Source organism: Notolepis coatsorum (assembly GCF_963971535.1).
Source record: "Notolepis coatsorum genome assembly, chromosome: 5".
NCBI classification, from domain to species: domain Eukaryota; kingdom Metazoa; phylum Chordata; class Actinopteri; order Aulopiformes; family Paralepididae; genus Notolepis; species Notolepis coatsorum.
The window spans coordinates 48,895,060-48,916,099 of record NC_140169.1 but is presented as its reverse complement, the minus strand read 5'-3'; the positions used below and the strand labels follow the sequence as shown (position 1 = coordinate 48,916,099).

General features: G+C 46.4%; 1 protein-coding gene across 1 annotated transcript in view; it reads right to left on the bottom strand.

Moving 5' to 3' along the window:
- Positions 1-1,825: 1,825 nt before the first annotated feature.
- The window catches only part of LOC311228170 (uncharacterized protein), a gene marked incomplete at its 5' end in the record, with an annotated part of 101,719 nt that continues 82,504 nt past the window's right edge, over positions 1,826-21,040 (bottom strand). Inside the window, 2 exons of the mRNA XM_084314081.1 lie at positions 1,826-3,119; positions 6,531-6,744. Of these exons, the coding sequence (XP_084170207.1) occupies positions 2,644-3,119; positions 6,531-6,744 (690 nt within the window). The 3' untranslated portion in view covers positions 1,826-2,643. The remainder of the gene's footprint in view (positions 3,120-6,530; positions 6,745-21,040) is intronic.

The following is a 21,040-nucleotide window of genomic DNA, read 5'->3' as shown; positions in this document are numbered from 1 at the left end:
TTATTCGGAAATCGACCAGTTTTGAATGATAAATTGCAGATGTGCGTGAGTGGTTTTGAAATCCCACTAATGACATTTTTTACTATTATCATATCTATTTCATTACTGTCTGTAGATGTCTTGTTTTTACATTTATTAGTAGTTTCTATAATTTTATTTTCATCTACCGCTTCCAGAAACATTGAACTAGGATTTCTTTCAATGTAATTGTCTTTTATGTCTTCAGGAGTCACTGGATCTGGGATTTTTCCCGCTAATTCTGGTCCAATATTTACAAAAAATGTATTAAAGTTGTTAACCACATCATCCATATTGCTAATAGTTTGATCCTTTTCCATAAAATACTGAGGATAGTTTATTTGTCTTGATCCATTCCTGATAATACCATTTAATATCTTCCAAACACCTTTAATATTATATTTGTTGTTATCTAATATTCTACTATAATGATCCTTCTTACATCTTCTCATAATATTAGTCAACTTGTTTTTATATTTCTTATATTTATTTTCTGCCTCTTTAGTTCTATGTTTTATAAATTCTCTATATAGTGTATTTTTCTTTTTACATGCATTCTGTAATCCCCTTGTGATCCATGGGCTGTCTGAGTGTTTATGTTTAATGCTATATTCTTTTATTGGACAATGTTTGTGATATAGTAAGTTAAATATAGATAAGAATGTTTCATATGCTTTATCAGTGTCATCCTCTTTATATACTATCTCCCAATTTTGTAGTAGCAAATCATTTTTGAAAGCGTTCATTGATTCTTCAGTCCTTACTCGTTTAAATTGTAGTTTATTGTCCTGCTTGTTTTCTGTGTAGTTGTTGTCATAAACTGTAAAAACTGGTAAACTGGTTTACACTAACCAGCTGAGCTAAAGGGTCAGTCCTGTTAGCAGGTGCTGGTTGACTGTAGTTTACACTAACCAGCTGAGCTAAAGGGTCAGTCCTGTTAGCAGGTGCTGGTTGACTGTAGTTTACACTAACCAGCTGAGCTAAAGGGTCAGAGGTTAGCAGGTGCTGGTTGACTGTAGTTTACACTAACCAGCTGAGCTAAAGGGTCAGACCTGTTAGCAGGTGCTAGTTGACTGTAGTTTACACTAACCAGCTGAGCTAAAGGGTCAGACCTGTTAGCAGGTGCTGGTTGACTGTAGTTTACACTAACCAGCTGAGCTAAAGGGTCAGACCCGTTAGCAGGTGCTGGTTGACTGTAGTTTACACTAACCAGCTGAGCTAAAGGGTCAGACCCGTTAGCAGGTGCTGGTTGACTGTAGTTTACACTAACCAGCTGAGCTAAAGGGTCAGACCTGTTAGCAGGTGCTGGTTGACTGTACTTTACACTAACCAGCTGAGCTAAAGGGTCAGACCTGTTAGCAGGTGCTGGTTGACTGTAGTTTACACTAACCAGCTGAGCTAAAGGGTCAGACCTGTTAGCAGGTGCTGGTTGACTGTAGTTTACACTAACCAGCTGAGCTAAATGGTCAGACCTGTTAGCAGGTGCTGGTTGACTGTAGTTTACACTAACCAGCTGAGCTAAAGGGTCAGAGGTTAGCAGGTGCTGGTTGACTGTATTTTACACTAACCAGCTGAGCTAAAGGGTCAGACCTGTTAGCAGGTGCTAGTTGACTGCGACCGACTCCTTAGTAGTTTACCTATCTTCTTGTCTGACTCTGGAGAAGACATTAATGACACACACAATAATAAAAAAACAAACAACAGAAAAACACTTTTATGAGAGTTACGTCATTAGGATTTATTGTGGAAAAATTACAGCATTGTTGTTATTTCAAATTAATTATAGCATTAAATAGGGCCGTTTATCGCTTCAGATACATATTTCACCTGGTAACTGTAAAACACAGCAGAGTAACCCGACGGCTTCCGTAACACCAGGTGAGACAAACCAAGCCGGGTACTTGGGTTGTTCCCGAGTCTAAATAAAGTATACTTAATAAGTATATTTTCTGAAGGTAAACTTTGTATACAGTACTTCTTGTGTATTCAGAGAGTATACCAACGTTGTGTTAAATTGAGTATGTTTTACTTGTGTCAAAAGTTAATAATAATAATAACTTTATTTGTATAGCACTTTTCATACAGAGGTTGCAGTTCAAAGTGCTTAAGTTGTACTTAACATCGAAATTATACGTATTTAGGTACAACCTTTGGTAGACATCTCAGTTATTATTATTATTATTATTATTATTATTATTATTATTATTATTATTATTATTATTATTATTATTATTATTATTATTATTATTATTATTATTATTATTATTATTATTATCTTTTATAAGTGTACTTAATAGCATATTAATGAATCAAACATGTGCTTTGAATTAGTACATGAAAGCACATACGTACCAAGAACACGATGCCCAAAATATACCTTTAACACACTTAATATACTAAAAGTATACTTTCAGCATGGACAAATATAAATAGTTTTGACTTGGGTCATCGTGCGAGGCACTCAGTGGATCAGTGGTTCAGTGGATCAGGAAACTCTACTACACCACACACACACACACACACACACACACACACACACACACACACACACACACACACACACACACACACACACACACACACACACACACACACACACACACACACACACACACACCCTACAGCTCAGCTGGCGCTCTTAGCGCTCTTCTTCTTGGGAGCCTTCTTCTTGGCGGCCCCCGCCCGGGCCGGCTGCTGCAGGTGGTGGGAGGAGCCTGGCTTCGTCGACGCCTCCGACTTGGCGGGCGTGGGTTTGGAGGCTGCTGCCGCTGCTGCTGCCGCGTGGGACGACTGCTTCAGGACCGGCGGGGGCGTCTGGACCTCTCGGGCCGCCTCGACCGGCACCAGGACCTCTGCTGTCGGGACCCGTGTCGGTGTTTCTGCTCGTTCGGGAGACTTCTTCTCCGCTTGTACCGGCAGCGCCGCCGCCGTCGGCTTCGGGGTCGTCTCCTGGACCTCGACCGGTGCCTCGGCCTCAGCCGGCGCTGGTTTCGCCGCTTCAGGAGACTTCTTCTCCGCCGGTGCTGGTTCTGGCTCGGCCTTCAGCTCTTTGACTGGTAATGATACACAGGGTGTCTGGGTGCTTTCACCATGGGGTGGCGCTGGGGGCAAGAAGACAAGAAGTACTTCACTTAAAGTGTGTCTGACTCTTAACCACTCAGTGTGTCTGACTCTTAACCACTAAGTGTGTCTGACTCTTAACCACTAAGTGTGTCTGACTCTTAACCACTAAGTGTGTCTGACTCTTAACCACTAAGTGTGTCTGACTCTTAACCACTAAGTGTGTCTGACTCTTAACCACTAAGTGTGTCTGACTCTTAACCACTAAGTGTGTCTGACTCTTAACCACTAAGTGTGTCTGACTCTTAACCACTAAGTGTGTCTGACTCTTAACCACTCAGTGTGTCTGACTCTTAACCACTCAGTGTGTCTGACTCTTAACCACTAAGTGTGTCTGACTCTTAACCACTAAGTGTGTCTGACTCTTAACCACTCAGTGTGTCTGACTCTTAACCACTCAGTGTGTCTGACTCTTAACCACTCAGTGTGTCTGACTCTTAACCACTAAGTGTGACTGACTCTTAACCACTAAGTGTGACTGACTCTTAACCACTCAGTGTGTCTGACTCTTAACCACTAAGTGTGACTATTAACCACTAAGTGTGACTGACTCTTAACCACTAAGTGTGTCTGACTCTTAACCACTAAGTGTGTCTGACTCTTAACCACTCATTGTGTCTGACTCTTAACCACTAAGTGTGTCTGACTCTTAACCACTAAGTGTGTCTGACTCTTAACCACTAAGTGTGTCTGACTCTTAACCACTAAGTGTGACTGACTCTTAACCACTAAGTGTGTCTGACTCTTAACCACTAAGTGTGTCTGACTCTTAACCACTAAGTGTGTCTGACTCTTAACCACTAAGTGTGTCTGACTCTTAACCACTAAGTGTGTCTGACTCTTAACCACTAAGTGTGTCTGACTCTTAACCACTCAGTGTGTCTGACTCTTAACCACTAAGTGTGTCTGACTCTTAACCACTCAGTGTGTCTGACTCTTAACCACTCAGTGTGACTGACTCTTAACCACTAAGTGTGTCTGACTCTTAACCACTAAGTGTGTCTGACTCTTAACCACTAAGTGTGTCTGACTCTTAACCACTAAGTGTGTCTGACTCTTAACCACTAAGTGTGTCTGACTCTTAACCACTAAGTGTGTCTGACTCTTAACCACTAAGTGTGTCTGACTCTTAACCACTCAGTGTGTCTGACTCTTAACCACTAAGTGTGTCTGACTCTTAACCACTAAGTGTGTCTGACTCTTAACCACTAAGTGTGTCTGACTCTTAACCACTAAGTGTGTCTGACTCTTAACCACTAAGTGTGACTGACTCTTAACCACTAAGTGTGTCTGACTCTTAACCACTAAGTGTGTCTGACTCTTAACCACTAAGTGTGTCTGACTCTTAACCACTAAGTGTGTCTGACTCTTAACCACTAAGTGTGTCTGACTCTTAACCACTAAGTGTGTCTGACTCTTAACCACTAAGTGTGTCTGACTCTTAACCACTAAGTGTGACTGACTCTTAACCACTCAGTGTGTCTGACTCTTAACCACTAAGTGTGTCTGACTCTTAACCACTAAGTGTGTCTGACTCTTAACCACTAAGTGTGTCTGACTCTTAACCACTAAGTGTGTCTGACTCTTAACCACTCAGTGTGACTGACTCTTAACCACTAAGTGTGACTGACTCTTAACCACTAAGTGTGTCTGACTCTTAACCACTAAGTGTGACTGACTCTTAACCACTCATTGTGTCTGACTCTTAACCACTAAGTGTGTCTGACTCTTAACCACTAAGTGTGACTCTTAACCACTAAGTGTGACTGACTCTTAACCACTAAGTGTGTCTGACTCTTAACCACTAAGTGTGTCTGACTCTTAACCACTAAGTGTGTCTGACTCTTAACCACTCAGTGTGTCTGACTCTTAACCACTAAGTGTGTCTGACTCTTAACCACTCAGTGTGTCTGACTCTTAACCACTAAGTGTGTCTGACTCTTAACCACTAAGTGTGTCTGACTCTTAACCACTAAGTGTGTCTGACTCTTAACCACTAAGTGTGTCTGACTCTTAACCACTAAGTGTGTCTGACTCTTAACCACTAAGTGTGTCTGACTCTTAACCACTAAGTGTGTCTGACTCTTAACCACTAAGTGTGTCTGACTCTTAACCACTAAGTGTGTCTGACTCTTAACCACTCAGTGTGTCTGACTCTTAACCACTAAGTGTGTCTGACTCTTAACCACTAAGTGTGTCTGACTCTTAACCACTCAGTGTGTCTGACTCTTAACCACTAAGTGTGTCTGACTCTTAACCACTAAGTGTGACTGACTCTTAACCACTAAGTGTGTCTGACTCTTAACCACTAAGTGTGTCTGACTCTTAACCACTAAGTGTGTCTGACTCTTAACCACTAAGTATGTCTGACTCTTAACCACTAAGTGTGTCTGACTCTTAACCACTAAGTGTGTCTGACTCTTAACCACTAAGTGTGTCTGACTCTTAACCACTAAGTGTGTCTGACTCTTAACCACTAAGTGTGTCTGACTCTTAACCACTAAGTGTGACTGACTCTTAACCAATAAGTGTGTCTGACTCTTAACCACTAAGTGTGTCTGACTCTTAACCACTAAGTGTGTCTGACTCTTAACCACTCAGTGTGTCTGACTCTTAACCACTAAGTGTGTCTGACTCTTAACCACTAAGTGTGTCTGACTCTTAACCACTCAGTGTGTCTGACTCTTAACCACTAAGTGTGTCTGACTCTTAACCACTAAGTGTGTCTGACTCTTAACCACTCAGTGTGTCTGACTCTTAACCACTAAGTGTGTCTGACTCTTAACCACTAAGTGTGTCTGACTCTTAACCACTCAGTGTGTCTGACTCTTAACCACTAAGTGTGTCTGACTCTTAACCACTAAGTGTGTCTGACTCTTAACCACTAAGTGTGTCTGACTCTTAACCACTAAGTGTGTCTGACTCTTAACCACTCAGTGTGTCTGACTCTTAACCACTAAGTGTGTCTGACTCTTAACCACTAAGTGTGTCTGACTCTTAACCACTCAGTGTGTCTGACTCTTAACCACTAAGTGTGTCTGACTCTTAACCACTAAGTGTGTCTGACTCTTAACCACTAAGTGTGTCTGACTCTTAACCACTAAGTGTGTCTGACTCTTAACCACTAAGTGTGTCTGACTCTTAACCACTAAGTGTGTCTGACTCTTAACCACTAAGTGTGTCTGACTCCACACAGAATGGATTGCACGGTGCTAATTGTACCCTTACTTCCAACTCACTATGAATTGAAAATGGGGGACCCTGATGTAAACAAGGTGAAAGTCTTTCTCTGGTCTGCATCCCCTTAACAATTGTGTGTATTGAGCCGTACGGTATTGTACCCATTCTGCAATCTGTAAAGTTTTCAATCAATCAATCAATCAATCACTCACCTGCGCAGGTGACCACTGGTACCACGGCTGCAGCTGGAGCAGCCTCCGGTTCTGAGGCCTGCTTGGGTTCGGCTGTTGTTTCTGAACACTTCTGGTTATGGGTCACAGCATCTTCTTCTTGTTCGCTGTCCATATCATCATCATCATCATCGTCATCATCATCGTCCTCTTCATCAGATCCAGCAGAGGGGGCTTGCAGGGAGGCAGCGAACTCCTGTGAAACAGACGTTGCGGTACTTTGAACGAATTCATCGTTTATTTTGAACATTAACCCTTTCACTGCCACCACGACAGAAGGTTACTAACCCTTTACTATCACACCACCGACGGCGATGCTCCATCATTAGCGTCATTAGCTCCGCAAACCTTCCGTATTGTCAAAGTTGAAGGATGTCGAGGTTTTTCAAAATGTATAGAATGTACAATATCGGTGGATGACAGTTCTACCTGCAGTCTGGTCTGTTCTCTACCTGCAGTCTGGTCTGTTCTCTACAGTCTGGTCTGTTCTCTACAGTCTGGTCTGTTCTCTACAGTCTGGTCTGTTCTCTACAGTCTGGTCTGTTCTCTACCTGCAGTCTGGTCTGTTCTCTACAGTCTGGTCTGTTCTCTACAGTCTGGTCTGTTCTCTACCTGCAGTCTGGTCTGTTCTCTACAGTCTGGTCTGTTCTCTACAGTCTGGTCTGTTCTCTACAGTCTGCTCTGTTCTCTACAGTCTGGTCTGTTCTCTACCTGCAGGCTGGTCTGTTCTCTACAGTCTGGTCTGTTCTCTACAGTCTGGTCTGTTCTCTACCTGCAGTCTGGTCTGTTCTCTACAGTCTGGTCTGTTCTCTACAGTCTGGTCTGTTCTCTACAGTCTGGTCTGTTCTCTACCTGCAGTCTGGTCTGTTCTCTACAGTCTGGTCTGTTCTCTACAGTCTGGTCTGTTCTCTACCTGCAGTCTGGTCTGTTCTCTACAGTCTGGTCTGTTCTCTACAGTCTGGTCTGTTCTCTACAGTCTGGTCTGTTCTCTACCTGCAGTCTGGTCTGTTCTCTACCTGCAGTCTGGTCTGTTCTCTACAGTCTGGTCTGTTCTCTACAGTCTGGTCTGTTCTCTACCTGCAGTCTGCTCTGTTCTCTACAGTGTGGTCTGTTCTCTACAGTCTGGTCTGTTCTCTACAGTCTGCTCTGTTCTCTACAGTCTGGTCTGTTCTCTACAGTCTGGTCTGTTCTCTACATTCTGGTCTGTTCTCTACAGTCTGCTCTGTTCTCTACCTGCAGTCTGGTCTGTTCTCTACAGTCTGGTCTGTTCTCTACAGTCTGGTCTGTTCTCTACAGTCTGCTCTGTTCTCTACAGTCTGGTCTGTTCTCTACAGTCTGCTCTGTTCTCTACAGTCTGGTCTGTTCTCTACAGTCTGGTCTGTTCTCTACCTGCAGTCTGGTCTGTTCTCTACAGTCTGGTCTGTTCTCTACCTGCAGTCTGGTCTGTTCTCTACAGTCTGCTCTGTTCTCTGCAGTCTGGTCTGTTCTCTACAGTCTGGTCTGTTCTCTACAGTCTGGTCTGTTCTCTACAGTCTGGTCTGTTCTCTACAGTCTGGTCTGTTCTCTACAGTCTGGTCTGTTCTCTACCTACAGTCTGGTCTGTTCTCTACAGTCTGGTCTGTTCTCTACCTGCAGTCTGGTCTGTTCTCTACAGTCTGCTCTGTTCTCTACAGTCTGCTCTGTTCTCTACCTGCAGTCTGGTCTGTTCTCTACAGTCTGGTCTGTTCTCTACAGTCTGGTCTGTTCTCTACAGTCTGCTCTGTTCTCTACAGTCTGCTCTGTTCTCTACAGTCTGCTCTGTTCTCTACCTGCAGTCTGCTCTGTTCTCTACAGTCTGCTCTGTTCTCTACCTGCAGTCTGGTCTGTTCTCTACAGTCTGGTCTGTTCTCTACTGTCTGGTCTGTTCTCTACCTGCAGCCTGCTCTGTCCTCTACCTGCAGTCTGGTCTGTTCTCTACAGTCTGGTATGTTCTCTACAGTCTGGTCTGTTCTCTACAGTCTGGTCTGTTCTCTACAGTCTGGTCTGTTCTCTACCTGCAGTTTGGTCTGTTCTCTACAGTCTGGTCTGTTCTCTACAGTCTGGTCTGTTCTCTACAGTCTGGTCTGTTCTCTACCTGCAGTCTGGTCTGTTCTCTACAGTCTGGTCTGTTCTCTACAGTCTGCTCTGTTCTCTACCTGCAGTCTGGTCTGTTCTCTACAGTCTGGTCTGTTCTCTACAGTCTGGTCTGTTCTCTACCTGCAGTCTGGTCTGTTCTCTACCTGCAGTCTGCTCTGTTCTCTACAGTCTGGTCTGTTCTCTACAGTCTGCTCTGTTCTCTACAGTCTGGTCTGTTCTCTACAGTCTGGTCTGTTCTCTACAGTCTGGTCTGTTCTCTACCTGCAGTCTGGTCTGTTCTCTACAGTCTGGTCTGTTCTCTACAGTCTGGTCTGTTCTCTACAGTCTGGTCTGTTCTCTACCTACAGTCTGGTCTGTTCTCTACAGTCTGGTCTGTTCTCTACAGTCTGGTCTGTTCTCTACAGTCTGGTCTGTTCTCTACAGTCTGGTATGTTCTCTACAGTCTGGTCTGTTCTCTACAGTCTGGTCTGTTCTCTACAGTCTGGTCTGTTCTCTACAGTCTGGTCTGTTCTCTACCTGCAGTCTGCTCTGTTCTCTACAGTCTGGTCTGTTCTCTACAGTCTGGTCTGTTCTCTACAGTCTGGTCTGTTCTCTACCTACAGTCTGGTCTGTTCTCTACAGTCTGGTCTGTTCTCTACCTGCAGTCTGCTCTGTTCTCTACAGTCTGGTCTGTTCTCTACAGTCTGGTCTGTTCTCTACCTGCAGTCTGGTCTGTTCTCTACAGTCTGGTCTATTCTCTACAGTCTGGTCTGTTCTCTACAGTCTGGTCTGTTCTCTACAGTCTGGTCTGTTCTCTACCTGCAGTCTGGTCTGTTCTCTACAGTCTGGTCTGTTCTCTACAGTCTGGTCTGTTCTCTACCTGCAGTCTGCTCTGTTCTCTACAGTCTGGTCTGTTCTCTACAGTCTGGTCTGTTCTCTACAGTCTGGTCTGTTCTCTACCTGCAGTCTGGTCTGTTCTCTACAGTCTGCTCTGTTCTCTACAGTCTGGTCTGTTCTCTACAGTCTGGTCTGTTCTCTACAGTCTGGTCTGTTCTCTACAGTCTGCTCTGTTCTCTACAGTCTGGTCTGTTCTCTACAGTCTGGTCTGTTCTCTACCTGCAGTCTGCTCTGTTCTCTACAGTCTGGTCTGTTCTCTACAGTCTGGTCTGTTCTCTACAGTCTGGTCTGTTCTCTACAGTCTGGTCTGTTCTCTACCTACAGTCTGGTCTGTTCTCTACAGTCTGGTCTGTTCTCTACCTGCAGTCTGGTCTGTTCTCTACAGTGTGGTCTGTTCTCTACAGTCTGGTCTGTTCTCTACAGTCTGCTCTGTTCTCTACAGTCTGGTCTGTTCTCTACAGTCTGGTCTGTTCTCTACCTGCAGTCTGCTCTGTTCTCTACAGTCTGGTCTGTTCTCTACCTGCAGTCTGCTCTGTTCTCTACAGTCTGGTCTGTTCTCTACAGTCTGGTCTGTTCTCTACAGTCTGCTCTGTTCTCTACAGTCTGCTCTGTTCTCTACAGTCTGGTCTGTTCTCTACCTGCAGTCTGGTCTGTTCTCTACAGTCTGGTCTGTTCTCTACCTGCAGTCTGGTCTGTTCTCTACAGTCTGGTCTGTTCTCTACCTGCAGTCTGGTCTGTTCTCTACAGTCTGGTCTGTTCTCTACCTGGAGTCTGCTCTGTTCTCTACAGTCTGGTCTGTTCTCTACCTGGAGTCTGCTCTGTTCTCTACAGTCTGGTCTGTTCTCTACCTGCAGTCTGGTCTGTTCTCTACAGTCTGGTCTGTTCTCTACAGTCTGCTCTGTTCTCTACAGTCTGGTCTGTTCTCTACAGTCTGGTCTGTTCTCTACCTGCAGTCTGGTCTGTTCTCTACAGTCTGGTCTGTTCTCTACAGTCTGGTCTGTTCTCTACAGTCTGCTCTGTTCTCTACAGTCTGGTCTGTTCTCTACCTGCAGTCTGCTCTGTTCTCTACCTGCAGTCTGGTCTGTTCTCTACCTGCAGTCTGGTCTGTTCTCTACAGTCTGGTCTGTTCTCTACAGTCTGGTCTGTTCTCTACAGTCTGCTCTGTTCTCTACCTGCAGTCTGGTCTGTTCTCTACAGTCTGGTCTGTTCTCTACAGTCTGCTCTGTTCTCTACAGTCTGCTCTGTTCTCTACAGTCTGGTCTGTTCTCTACAGTCTGGTCTGTTCTCTACAGTCTGGTCTGTTCTCTACAGTCTGGTCTGTTCTCTACCTGCAGTCTGGTCTGTTCTCTACAGTCTGGTCTGTTCTCTACAGTCTGGTCTGTTCTCTACAGTCTGGTCTGTTCTCTACAGTCTGCTCTGTTCTCTACAGTCTGCTCTGTTCTCTACAGTCTGGTCTGTTCTCTACCTGCAGTCTGGTCTGTTCTCTACCTGCAGTCTGCTCTGTTCTCTACAGTCTGGTCTGTTCTCTACAGTCTGGTCTGTTCTCTACAGTCTGGTCTGTTCTCTACCTGCAGTCTGGTCTGTTCTCTACAGTCTGGTCTGTTCTCTACAGTCTGCTCTGTTCTCTACAGTCTGCTCTGTTCTCTACAGTCTGGTCTGTTCTCTACAGTCTGGTCTGTTCTCTACAGTCTGGTCTGTTCTCTACAGTCTGGTCTGTTCTCTACCTGCAGTCTGGTCTGTTCTCTACAGTCTGGTCTGTTCTCTACAGTCTGGTCTGTTCTCTACAGTCTGCTCTGTTCTCTACAGTCTGGTCTGTTCTCTACAGTCTGGTCTGTTCTCTACCTGCAGTCTGGTCTGTTCTCTACAGTCTGCTCTGTTCTCTACAGTCTGCTCTGTTCTCTACCTGCAGTCTGGTCTGTTCTCTACAGTCTGGTCTGTTCTCTACAGTCTGGTCTGTTCTCTACCTGCAGTCTGGTCTGTTCTCTACAGTCTGGTCTGTTCTCTACAGTCTGGTCTGTTCTCTACCTGCAGTCTGGTCTGTTCTCTACAGTCTGGTCTGTTCTCTACCTGCAGTCTGGTCTGTTCTCTACAGTCTGGTCTGTTCTCTACAGTCTGCTCTGTTCTCTACAGTCTGGTCTGTTCTCTACAGTCTGGTCTGTTCTCTACAGTCTGATCTGTTCTCTATCTGCAGTCTGGTCTGTTCTCTACAGTCTGCTCTGTTCTCTACAGTCTGCTCTGTTCTCTACCTGCAGTCTGCTCTGTTCTCTACAGTCTGGTCTGTTCTCTACAGTCTGGTCTGTTCTCTACAGTCTGGTCTGAGTCTGGTCTGTTCTCTACAGTCTGGTCTGTTCTCTACAGTCTGGTCTGTTCTCTACAGTCTGCTCTGTTCTCTACCTGCAGTCTGCTCTGTTCTCTACAGTCTGGTCTGTTCTCTACCTGCAGTCTGGTCTGTTCTCTACAGTCTGCTCTGTTCTCTACAGTCTGGTCTGTTCTCTACAGTCTGGTCTGTTCTCTACCTGCAGTCTGGTCTGTTCTCTACAGTCTGGTCTGTTCTCTACAGTCTGGTCTGTTCTCTACCTGCAGTCTGGTCTGTTCTCTACAGTCTGGTCTGTTCTCTACAGTCTGGTCTGTTCTCTACAGTCTGCTCTGTTCTCTACAGTCTGCTCTGTTCTCTGCAGTCTGGTCTGTTCTCTACCTGCAGTCTGGTCTGTTCTCTACAGTCTGGTCTGTTCTCTACAGTCTGGTCTGTTCTCTACAGTCTGGTCTGTTCTCTACCTGCAGTCTGGTCTGTTCTCTACAGTCTGGTCTGTTCTCTACAGTCTGGTCTGTTCTCTACAGTCTGCTCTGTTCTCTACAGTCTGCTCTGTTCTCTGCAGTCTGGTCTGTTCTCTACCTGCAGTCTGGTCTGTTCTCTACAGTCTGGTCTGTTCTCTACAGTCTGGTCTGTTCTCTACCTGCAGTCTGGTCTGTTCTCTACAGTCTGGTCTGTTCTCTACAGTCTGGTCTGTTCTCTACAGTCTGGTCTGTTCTCTACCTACAGTCTGGTCTGTTCTCTACAGTCTGCTCTGTTCTCTACAGTCTGGTCTGTTCTCTACCTGCAGTCTGGTCTGTTCTCTACAGTCTGGTCTGTTCTCTACAGTCTGGTCTGTTCTCTACAGTCTGGTCTGTTCTCTACAGTCTGGTCTGTTCTCTACCTGCAGTCTGGTCTGTTCTCTACAGTCTGGTCTGTTCTCTACAGTCTGGTCTGTTCTCTACAGTCTGGTCTGTTCTCTACCTGCAGTCTGGTCTGTTCTCTACAGTCTGCTCTGTTCTATACAGTCTGGTCTGTTCTCTACAGTCTGGTCTGTTCTCTACCTACAGTCTGGTCTGTTCTCTACAGTCTGGTCTGTTCTCTACAGTCTGGTCTGTTCTCTACAGTCTGGTCTGTTCTCTACAGTCTGGTCTGTTCTCTACAGTCTGCTCTGTTCTCTACAGTCTGGTCTGTTCTCTACAGTCTGGTCTGTTCTCTACCTGCAGTCTGGTCTGTTCTCTACAGTCTGGTCTGTTCTCTACCTGCAGTCTGGTCTGTTCTCTACAGTCTGATCTGTTCTCTACAGTCTGGTCTGTTCTCTACAGTCTGCTCTGTTCTCTACCTGCAGTCTGGTCTGTTCTCTACAGTCTGGTCTGTTCTCTACAGTCTGGTCTGTTCTCTACAGTCTGGTCTGTTCTCTACAGTCTGCTCTGTTCTCTACCTGCAGTCTGCTCTGTTCTCTACAGTCTGCTCTGTTCTCTACAGTCTGGTCTGTTCTCTACCTGCAGTCTGGTCTGTTCTCTACCTGCAGTCTGGTCTGTTCTCTACAGTCTGGTCTGTTCTCTACAGTCTGGTCTGTTCTCTACCTACAGTCTGGTCTGTTCTCTACAGTCTGCTCTGTTCTCTACCTGCAGTCTGGTCTGTTCTCTACAGTCTGGTCTGTTCTCTACAGTCTGGTCTGTTCTCTACAGTCTGGTCTGTTCTCTACAGTCTGCTCTGTTCTCTACCTGCAGTCTGGTCTGTTCTCTACAATCTGCTCTGTTCTCTACAGTCTGGTCTGTTCTCTACAGTCTGCTCTGTTCTCTACCTGCAGTCTGGTCTGTTCTCTACAGTCTGGTCTGTTCTCTACCTGCAGTCTGGTCTGTTCTCTACAGTCTGGTCTGTTCTCTACAGTCTGGTCTGTTCTCTACAGTCTGGTCTGTTCTCTACAGTCTGGTCTGTTCTCTACCTGCAGTCTGGTCTGTTCTCTACAGTCTGGTCTGTTCTCTACAGTCTGGTCTGTTCTCTACCTGCAGTCTGGTCTGTTCTCTACAGTCTGGTCTGTTCTCTACCTGCAGTCTGGTCTGTTCTCTACCTGCAGTCTGCTCTGTTCTCTACAGTCTGGTCTGTTCTCTACAGTCTGGTCTGTTCTCTACAGTCTGGTCTGTTCTCTACAGTCTGCTCTGTTCTCTACCTGCAGTCTGGTCTGTTCTCTACAGTCTGGTCTGTTCTCTACAGTCTGGTCTGTTCTCTACCTGCAGTCTGGTCTGTTCTCTACAGTCTGGTCTGTTCTCTACAGTCTGGTCTGTTCTCTACCTGCAGTCTGGTCTGTTCTCTACAGTCTGCTCTGTTCTCTACAGTCTGGTCTGTTCTCTACAGTCTGGTCTGTTCTCTACAGTCTGGTCTGTTCTCTACAGTCTGGTCTGTTCTCTACAGTCTGCTCTGTTCTCTACAGTCTGGTCTGTTCTCTACAGTCTGGTCTGTTCTCTACAGTCTGGTCTGTTCTCTACAGTCTGGTCTGTTCTCTACCTGCAGTCTGGTCTGTTCTCTACAGTCTGGTCTGTTCTCTACAGTCTGCTCTGTTCTCTACCTGCAGTCTGGTCTGTTCTCTACAGTCTGGTCTGTTCTCTACAGTCTGCTCTGTTCTCTACAGTCTGGTCTGTTCTCTACAGTCTGGTCTGTCAGTCTGGTCTGTTCTCTACAGTCTGCTCTGTTCTCTACCTGCAGTCTGGTCTGTTCTCTACAGTCTGGTCTGTTCTCTACAGTCTGGTCTGTTCTCTACCTGCAGTCTGGTCTGTTCTCTACAGTCTGGTCTGTTCTCTACAGTCTGCTCTGTTCTCTACAGTCTGGTCTGTTCTCTACCTGCAGTCTGGTCTGTTCTCTACAGTCTGGTCTGTTCTCTACAGTCTGGTCTGTTCTCTACAGTCTGTTCTGTTCTCTACAGTCTGGTCTGTTCTCTACCTGCAGTCTGGTCTGTTCTCTACAGTCAGCTCTGTTCTCTACAGTCTGGTCTGTTCTCTACAGTCTGGTCTGTTCTCTACCTGCAGTCTGGTCTGTTCTCTACAGTCTGGTCTGTTCTCTACAGTCTGGTCTGTTCTCTACCTGCAGTCTGCTCTGTTCTCTACAGTCTGGTCTGTTCTCTACAGTCTGGTCTGTTCTCTACAGTCTGGCCTGTTCTCTACCTGCAGTCTGGTCTGTTCTCTACAGTCTGGTCTGTTCTCTACAGTCTGCTCTGTTCTCTACCTGCAGTCTGGTCTGTTCTCTACAGTCTGGTCTGTTCTCTACAGTCTGGTCTGTTCTCTACCTGCAGTCTGGTCTGTTCTCTACAGTCTGGTCTGTTCTCTACAGTCTGCTCTGTTCTCTACAGTCTGGTCTGTTCTCTACAGTCTGGTCTGTCAGTCTGGTCTGTTCTCTACAGTCTGCTCTGTTCTCTACCTGCAGTCTGGTCTGTTCTCTACAGTCTGGTCTGTTCTCTACAGTCTGCTCTGTTCTCTACAGTCTGGTCTGTTCTATACAGTCTGGTCTGTTCTCTACAGTCTGGTCTGTTCTCTACCTGCAGTCTGGTCTGTTCTCTACAGTCTGGTCTGTTCTCTACAGTCTGCTCTGTTCTCTACAGTCTGGTCTGTTCTCTACCTGCAGTCTTGTCTGTTCTCTACAGTCTGGTCTGTTCTCTACAGTCTGGTCTGTTCTCTACAGTCTGGTCTGTTCTCTACAGTCTGGTCTGTTCTCTACAGTCTGGTCTGTTCTCTACCTGCAGTCTGGTCTGTTCTCTACAGTCTGCTCTGTTCTCTACAGTCTGGTCTGTTCTCTACAGTCTGGTCTGTTCTCTACCTGCAGTCTGGTCTGTTCTCTACAGTCTGGTCTGTTCTCTACAGTCTGGTCTGTTCTCTACCTGCAGTCTGCTCTGTTCTCTACAGTCTGGTCTGTTCTCTACAGTCTGGTCTGTTCTCTACAGTCTGGTCTGTTCTCTACCTGCAGTCTGGTCTGTTCTCTACAGTCTGGTCTGTTCTCTACAGTCTGGTCTGTTCTGGTCTGTTCTCTACAGTCTGCTCTGTTCTCTACAGTCTGGTCTGTTCTCTACAGTCTGGTCTGTTCTCTACCTGCAGTCTGGTCTGTTCTCTACCTGCAGTCTGGTCTGTTCTCTACAGTCTGCTCTGTTCTCTACCTGCAGTCTGCTCTGTTCTCTACAGTCTGGTCTGTTCTCTACAGTCTGGTCTGTTCTCTACAGTCTGGTCTGTTCTCTACAGTCTGGTCTGTTCTCTACCTACAGTCTGGTCTGTTCTCTACAGTCTGGTCTGTTCTCTACAGTCTGGTCTGTTCTCTACCTGCAGTCTGGTCTGTTCTCTACAGTCTGGTCTGTTCTCTACAGTCTGGTCTGTTCTCTACAGTCTGGTCTGTTCTCTACCTGCAGTCTGGTCTGTTCTCTACAGTCTGGTCTGTTCTCTACAGTCTGCTCTGTTCTCTACCTGCAGTCTGGTCTGTTCTCTACAGTCTGGTCTGTTCTCTACAGTCTGGTCTGTTCTCTACAGTCTGGTCTGTTCTCTACAGTCTGGTCTGTTCTCTACAGTCTGGTCTGTTCTCTACCTGCAGTCTGGTCTGTTCTCTACAGTCTGGTCTGTTCTCTACAGTCTGGTCTGTTCTCTACAGTCTGCTCTGTTCTCTACAGTCTGGTCTGTTCTCTACAGTCTGGTCTGTTCTCTACCTGCAGTCTGGTCTGTTCTCTACAGTCTGCTCTGTTCTCTACAGTCTGCTCTGTTCTCTACCTGCAGTCTGGTCTGTTCTCTACAGTCTGGTCTGTTCTCTACAGTCTGGTCTGTTCTCTACCTGCAGTCTGGTCTGTTCTCTACAGTCTGGTCTGTTCTCTACAGTCTGGTCTGTTCTCTACCTGCAGTCTGGTCTGTTCTCTACAGTCTGGTCTGTTCTCTACCTGCAGTCTGGTCTGTTCTCTACAGTCTGGTCTGTTCTCTACAGTCTGCTCTGTTCTCTACAGTCTGGTCTGTTCTCTACAGTCTGGTCTGTTCTCTACAGTCTGCTCTGTTCTCTATCTGCAGTCTGGTCTGTTCTCTACAGTCTGCTCTGTTCTCTACAGTCTGCTCTGTTCTCTACCTGCAGTCTGCTCTGTTCTCTACAGTCTGGTCTGTTCTCTACAGTCTGGTCTGTTCTCTACAGTCTGGTCTGAGTCTGGTCTGTTCTCTACAGTCTGGTCTGTTCTCTACAGTCTGGTCTGTTCTCTACAGTCTGCTCTGTTCTCTACCTGCAGTCTGCTCTGTTCTCTACAGTCTGGTCTGTTCTCTACCTGCAGTCTGGTCTGTTCTCTACAGTCTGCTCTGTTCTCTACAGTCTGGTCTGTTCTCTACAGTCTGGTCTGTTCTTTACCTGCAGTCTGGTCTGTTCTCTACAGTCTGGTCTGTTCTCTACAGTCTGGTCTGTTCTCTACCTGCAGTCTGGTCTGTTCTCTACAGTCTGGTCTGTTCTCTACAGTCTGGTCTGTTCTCTACAGTCTGCTCTGTTCTCTACAGTCTGCTCTGTTCTCTGCAGTCTGGTCTGTTCTCTACCTGCAGTCTGGTCTGTTCTCTACAGTCTGGTCTGTTCTCTACAGTCTGGTCTGTTCTCTACAGTCTGGTCTGTTCTCTACAGTCTGGTCTGTTCTCTACAGTCTGGTCTGTTCTCTACCTGCAGTCTGGTCTGTTCTCTACAGTCTGGTCTGTTCTCTACAGTCTGGTCTGTTCTCTACAGTCTGCTCTGTTCTCTACAGTCTGCTCTGTTCTCTGCAGTCTGGTCTGTTCTCTACCTGCAGTCTGGTCTGTTCTCTACAGTCTGGTCTGTTCTCTACAGTCTGGTCTGTTCTCTACCTGCAGTCTGGTCTGTTCTCTACAGTCTGGTCTGTTCTCTACAGTCTGGTCTGTTCTCTACAGTCTGGTCTGTTCTCTACCTACAGTCTGGTCTGTTCTCTACAGTCTGCTCTGTTCTCTACAGTCTGGTCTGTTCTCTACCTGCAGTCTGGTCTGTTCTCTACAGTCTGGTCTGTTCTCTACAGTCTGGTCTGTTCTCTACAGTCTGGTCTGTTCTCTACAGTCTGGTCTGTTCTCTACCTGCAGTCTGGTCTGTTCTCTACAGTCTGGTCTGTTCTCTACAGTCTGGTCTGTTCTCTACAGTCTGGTCTGTTCTCTACAGTCTGCTCTGTTCTCTACAGTCTGCTCTGTTCTCTACAGTCTGGTCTGTTCTCTACAGTCTGGTCTGTTCTCTACCTGCAGTCTGGTCTGTTCTCTACAGTCTGGTCTGTTCTCTACCTGCAGTCTGGTCTGTTCTCTACAGTCTGATCTGTTCTCTACAGTCTGGTCTGTTCTCTACAGTCTGCTCTGTTCTCTACCTGCAGTCTGGTCTGTTCTCTACAGTCTGGTCTGTTCTCTACAGTCTGGTCTGTTCTCTACAGTCTGCTCTGTTCTCTACCTGCAGTCTAGTCTGTTCTCTACAGTCTGCTCTGTTCTCTACAGTCTGGTCTGTTCTCTACCTGCAGTCTGGTCTGTTCTCTACAGTCTGGTCTGTTCTCTACAGTCTGGTCTGTTCTCTACAGTCTGGTCTGTTCTCTACAGTCTGCTCTGTTCTCTACAGTCTGGTCTGTTCTCTACCTGCAGTCTGGTCTGTTCTCTACCTGCAGTCTGGTCTGTTCTCTACAGTCTGGTCTGTTCTCTACAGTCTGGTCTGTTCTCTACCTGCAGTCTGCTCTGTTCTCTACAGTCTGGTCTGTTCTCTACCTGCAGTCTGGTCTGTTCTCTACAGTCTGGTCTGTTCTCTACAGTCTGGTCTGTTCTCTACCTGCAGTCTGGTCTGTTCTCTACAGTCTGGTCTGTTCTCTACAGTCTGGTCTGTTCTCTACAGTCTGGTCTGTTCTCTACAGTCTGGTCTGTTCTCTACAGTCTGGTCTGTTCTCTACCTGCAGTCTGCTCTGTTCTCTACAGTCTGGTCTGTTCTCTACCTGCAGTCTGGTCTGTTCTCTACAGTCTGCTCTGTTCTCTACAGTCTGGTCTGTTCTCTACCTGCAGTCTGGTCTGTTCTCTACAGTCTGGTCTGTTCTCTACAGTCTGGTCTGTTCTCTACCTGCAGTCTGCTCTGTTCTCTACAGTCTGCTCTGTTCTCTACAGTCTGGTCTGTTCTCTACCTGCAGTCTGGTCTGTTCTCTACAGTCTGGTCTGTTCTCTACAGTCTGGTCTGTTCTCTACAGTCTGCTCTGTTCTCTACAGTCTGGTCTGTTCTCTACCTGCAGTCTGCTCTGTTCTCTACCTGCAGTCTGCTCTGTTCTCTACCTGCAGTCTGCTCTGTTCTCTACAGTCTGCTCTGTTCTCTACAGTCTGGTCTGTTCTCTACCTGCAGTCTGCTCTGTTCTCTACCTGCAGTCTGGTCTGTTCTCTACAGTCTGCTCTGTTCTCTACAGTCTGGTCTGTTCTCTACCTGCAGTCTGCTCTGTTCTCTACAGTCTGGTCTGTTCTCTACCTGCAGTCTGCTCTGTTCTCTACAGTCTGGTCTGTTCTCTACAGTCTGGTCTGTTCTCTACAGTCTGGTCTGTTCTCTACAGTCTGCTCTGTTCTCTACAGTCTGCTCTGTTCTCTACAGTCTGGTCTGTTCTCTACCTGCAGTCTGGTCTGTTCTCTACAGTCTGCTCTGTTTTCTACAGTCTGGTCTGTTCTCTACAGTCTGGTCTGTTCTCTACAGTCTGGTCTGTTCTCTACAGTCTGGTCTGTTCTCTACCTGCAGTCTGGTCTGTTCTCTACAGTCTGGTCTGTTCTCTACAGTCTGGTCTGTTCTCTACAGTCTGCTCTGTTCTCTACCTGCAGTCTGGTCTGTTCTCTACAGTCTGGTCTGTTCTCTACAGTCTGGTCTGTTCTCTACCTGCAGTCTGGTCTGTTCTCTACAGTCTGGTCTGTTCTCTACAGTCTGGTCTGTTCTCTACAGTCTGGTCTGTTCTCTACAGTCTGCTCTGTTCTCTACAGTCTGCTCTGTTCTCTACCTGCAGTCTGGTCTGTTCTCTACAGTCTGGTCTGTTCTCTACAGTCTGGTCTGTCAGTCTGGTCTGTTCTCTACAGTCTGCTCTGTTCTCTACCTGCAGTCTGGTCTGTTCTCTACAGTCTGGTCTGTTCTCTACAGTCTGCTCTGTTCTCTACAGTCTGGTCTGTTCTCTACAGTCTGGTCTGTTCTCTACAGTCTGGTCTGTTCTCTACCTGCAGTCTGGTCTGTTCTCTACAGTCTGGTCTGTTCTCTACAGTCTGCTCTGTTCTCTACAGTCTGGTCTGTTCTCTACCTGCAGTCTGGTCTGTTCTCTACAGTCTGCTCTGTTCTCTACAGTCTGCTCTGTTCTCTACAGTCTGGTCTGTTCTCTACCTGCAGTCTGGTCTGTTCTCTACCTGCAGTCTGGTCTGTTCTCTACAGTCTGGTCTGTTCTCTACAGTCTGGTCTGTTCTCTACAGTCTGGTCTGTTCTCTACAGTCTGGTCTGTTCTCTACCTGCAGTCTGGTCTGTTCTCTACAGTCTGGTCTGTTCTCTACAGTCTGGTCTGTTCTCTACAGTCTGCTCTGTTCTCTACAGTCTGGTCTGTTTTCTACCTGCAGTCTGGTCTGTTCTCTACAGTCTGGTCTGTTCTCTACAGTCTGGTCTGTTCTCTACAGTCTGGTCTGTTCTCTACAGTCTGCTCTGTTCACTACCTGCAGTCTGCTCTGTTCTCTACAGTCTGGTCTGTTCTCTACCTGCAGTCTGGTCTGTTCTCTACAGTCTGGTCTGTTCTCTACAGTCTGGTCTGTTCTCTACAGTCTGGTCTGTTCTCTACAGTCTGCTCTGTTCTCTACCTGCAGTCTGGTCTGTTCTCTACAGTCTGGTCTGTTCTCTACAGTCTGGTCTGTTCTCTACAGTCTGGTCTGTTCTCTACCTACAGTCTGGTCTGTTCTCTACAGTCTGGTCTGTTCTCTACAGTCTGGTCTGTTCTCTACAGTCTGCTCTGTTCTCTACCTGCAGTCTGGTCTGTTCTCTACAGTCTGCTCTGTTCTCTACAGTCTGGTCTGTTCTCTACCTGCAGTCTGGTCTGTTTTCTACAGTCTTGTCTGTTCTCTACAGTCTGGTCTGTTCTCTACCTACAGTCTGGTCTGTTCTCTACAGTCTGGTCTGTTCTCTACAGTCTGGTCTGTTCTCTACAGTCTGCTCTGTTCTCTACCTGCAGTCTGGTCTGTTCTCTACAGTCTGGTCT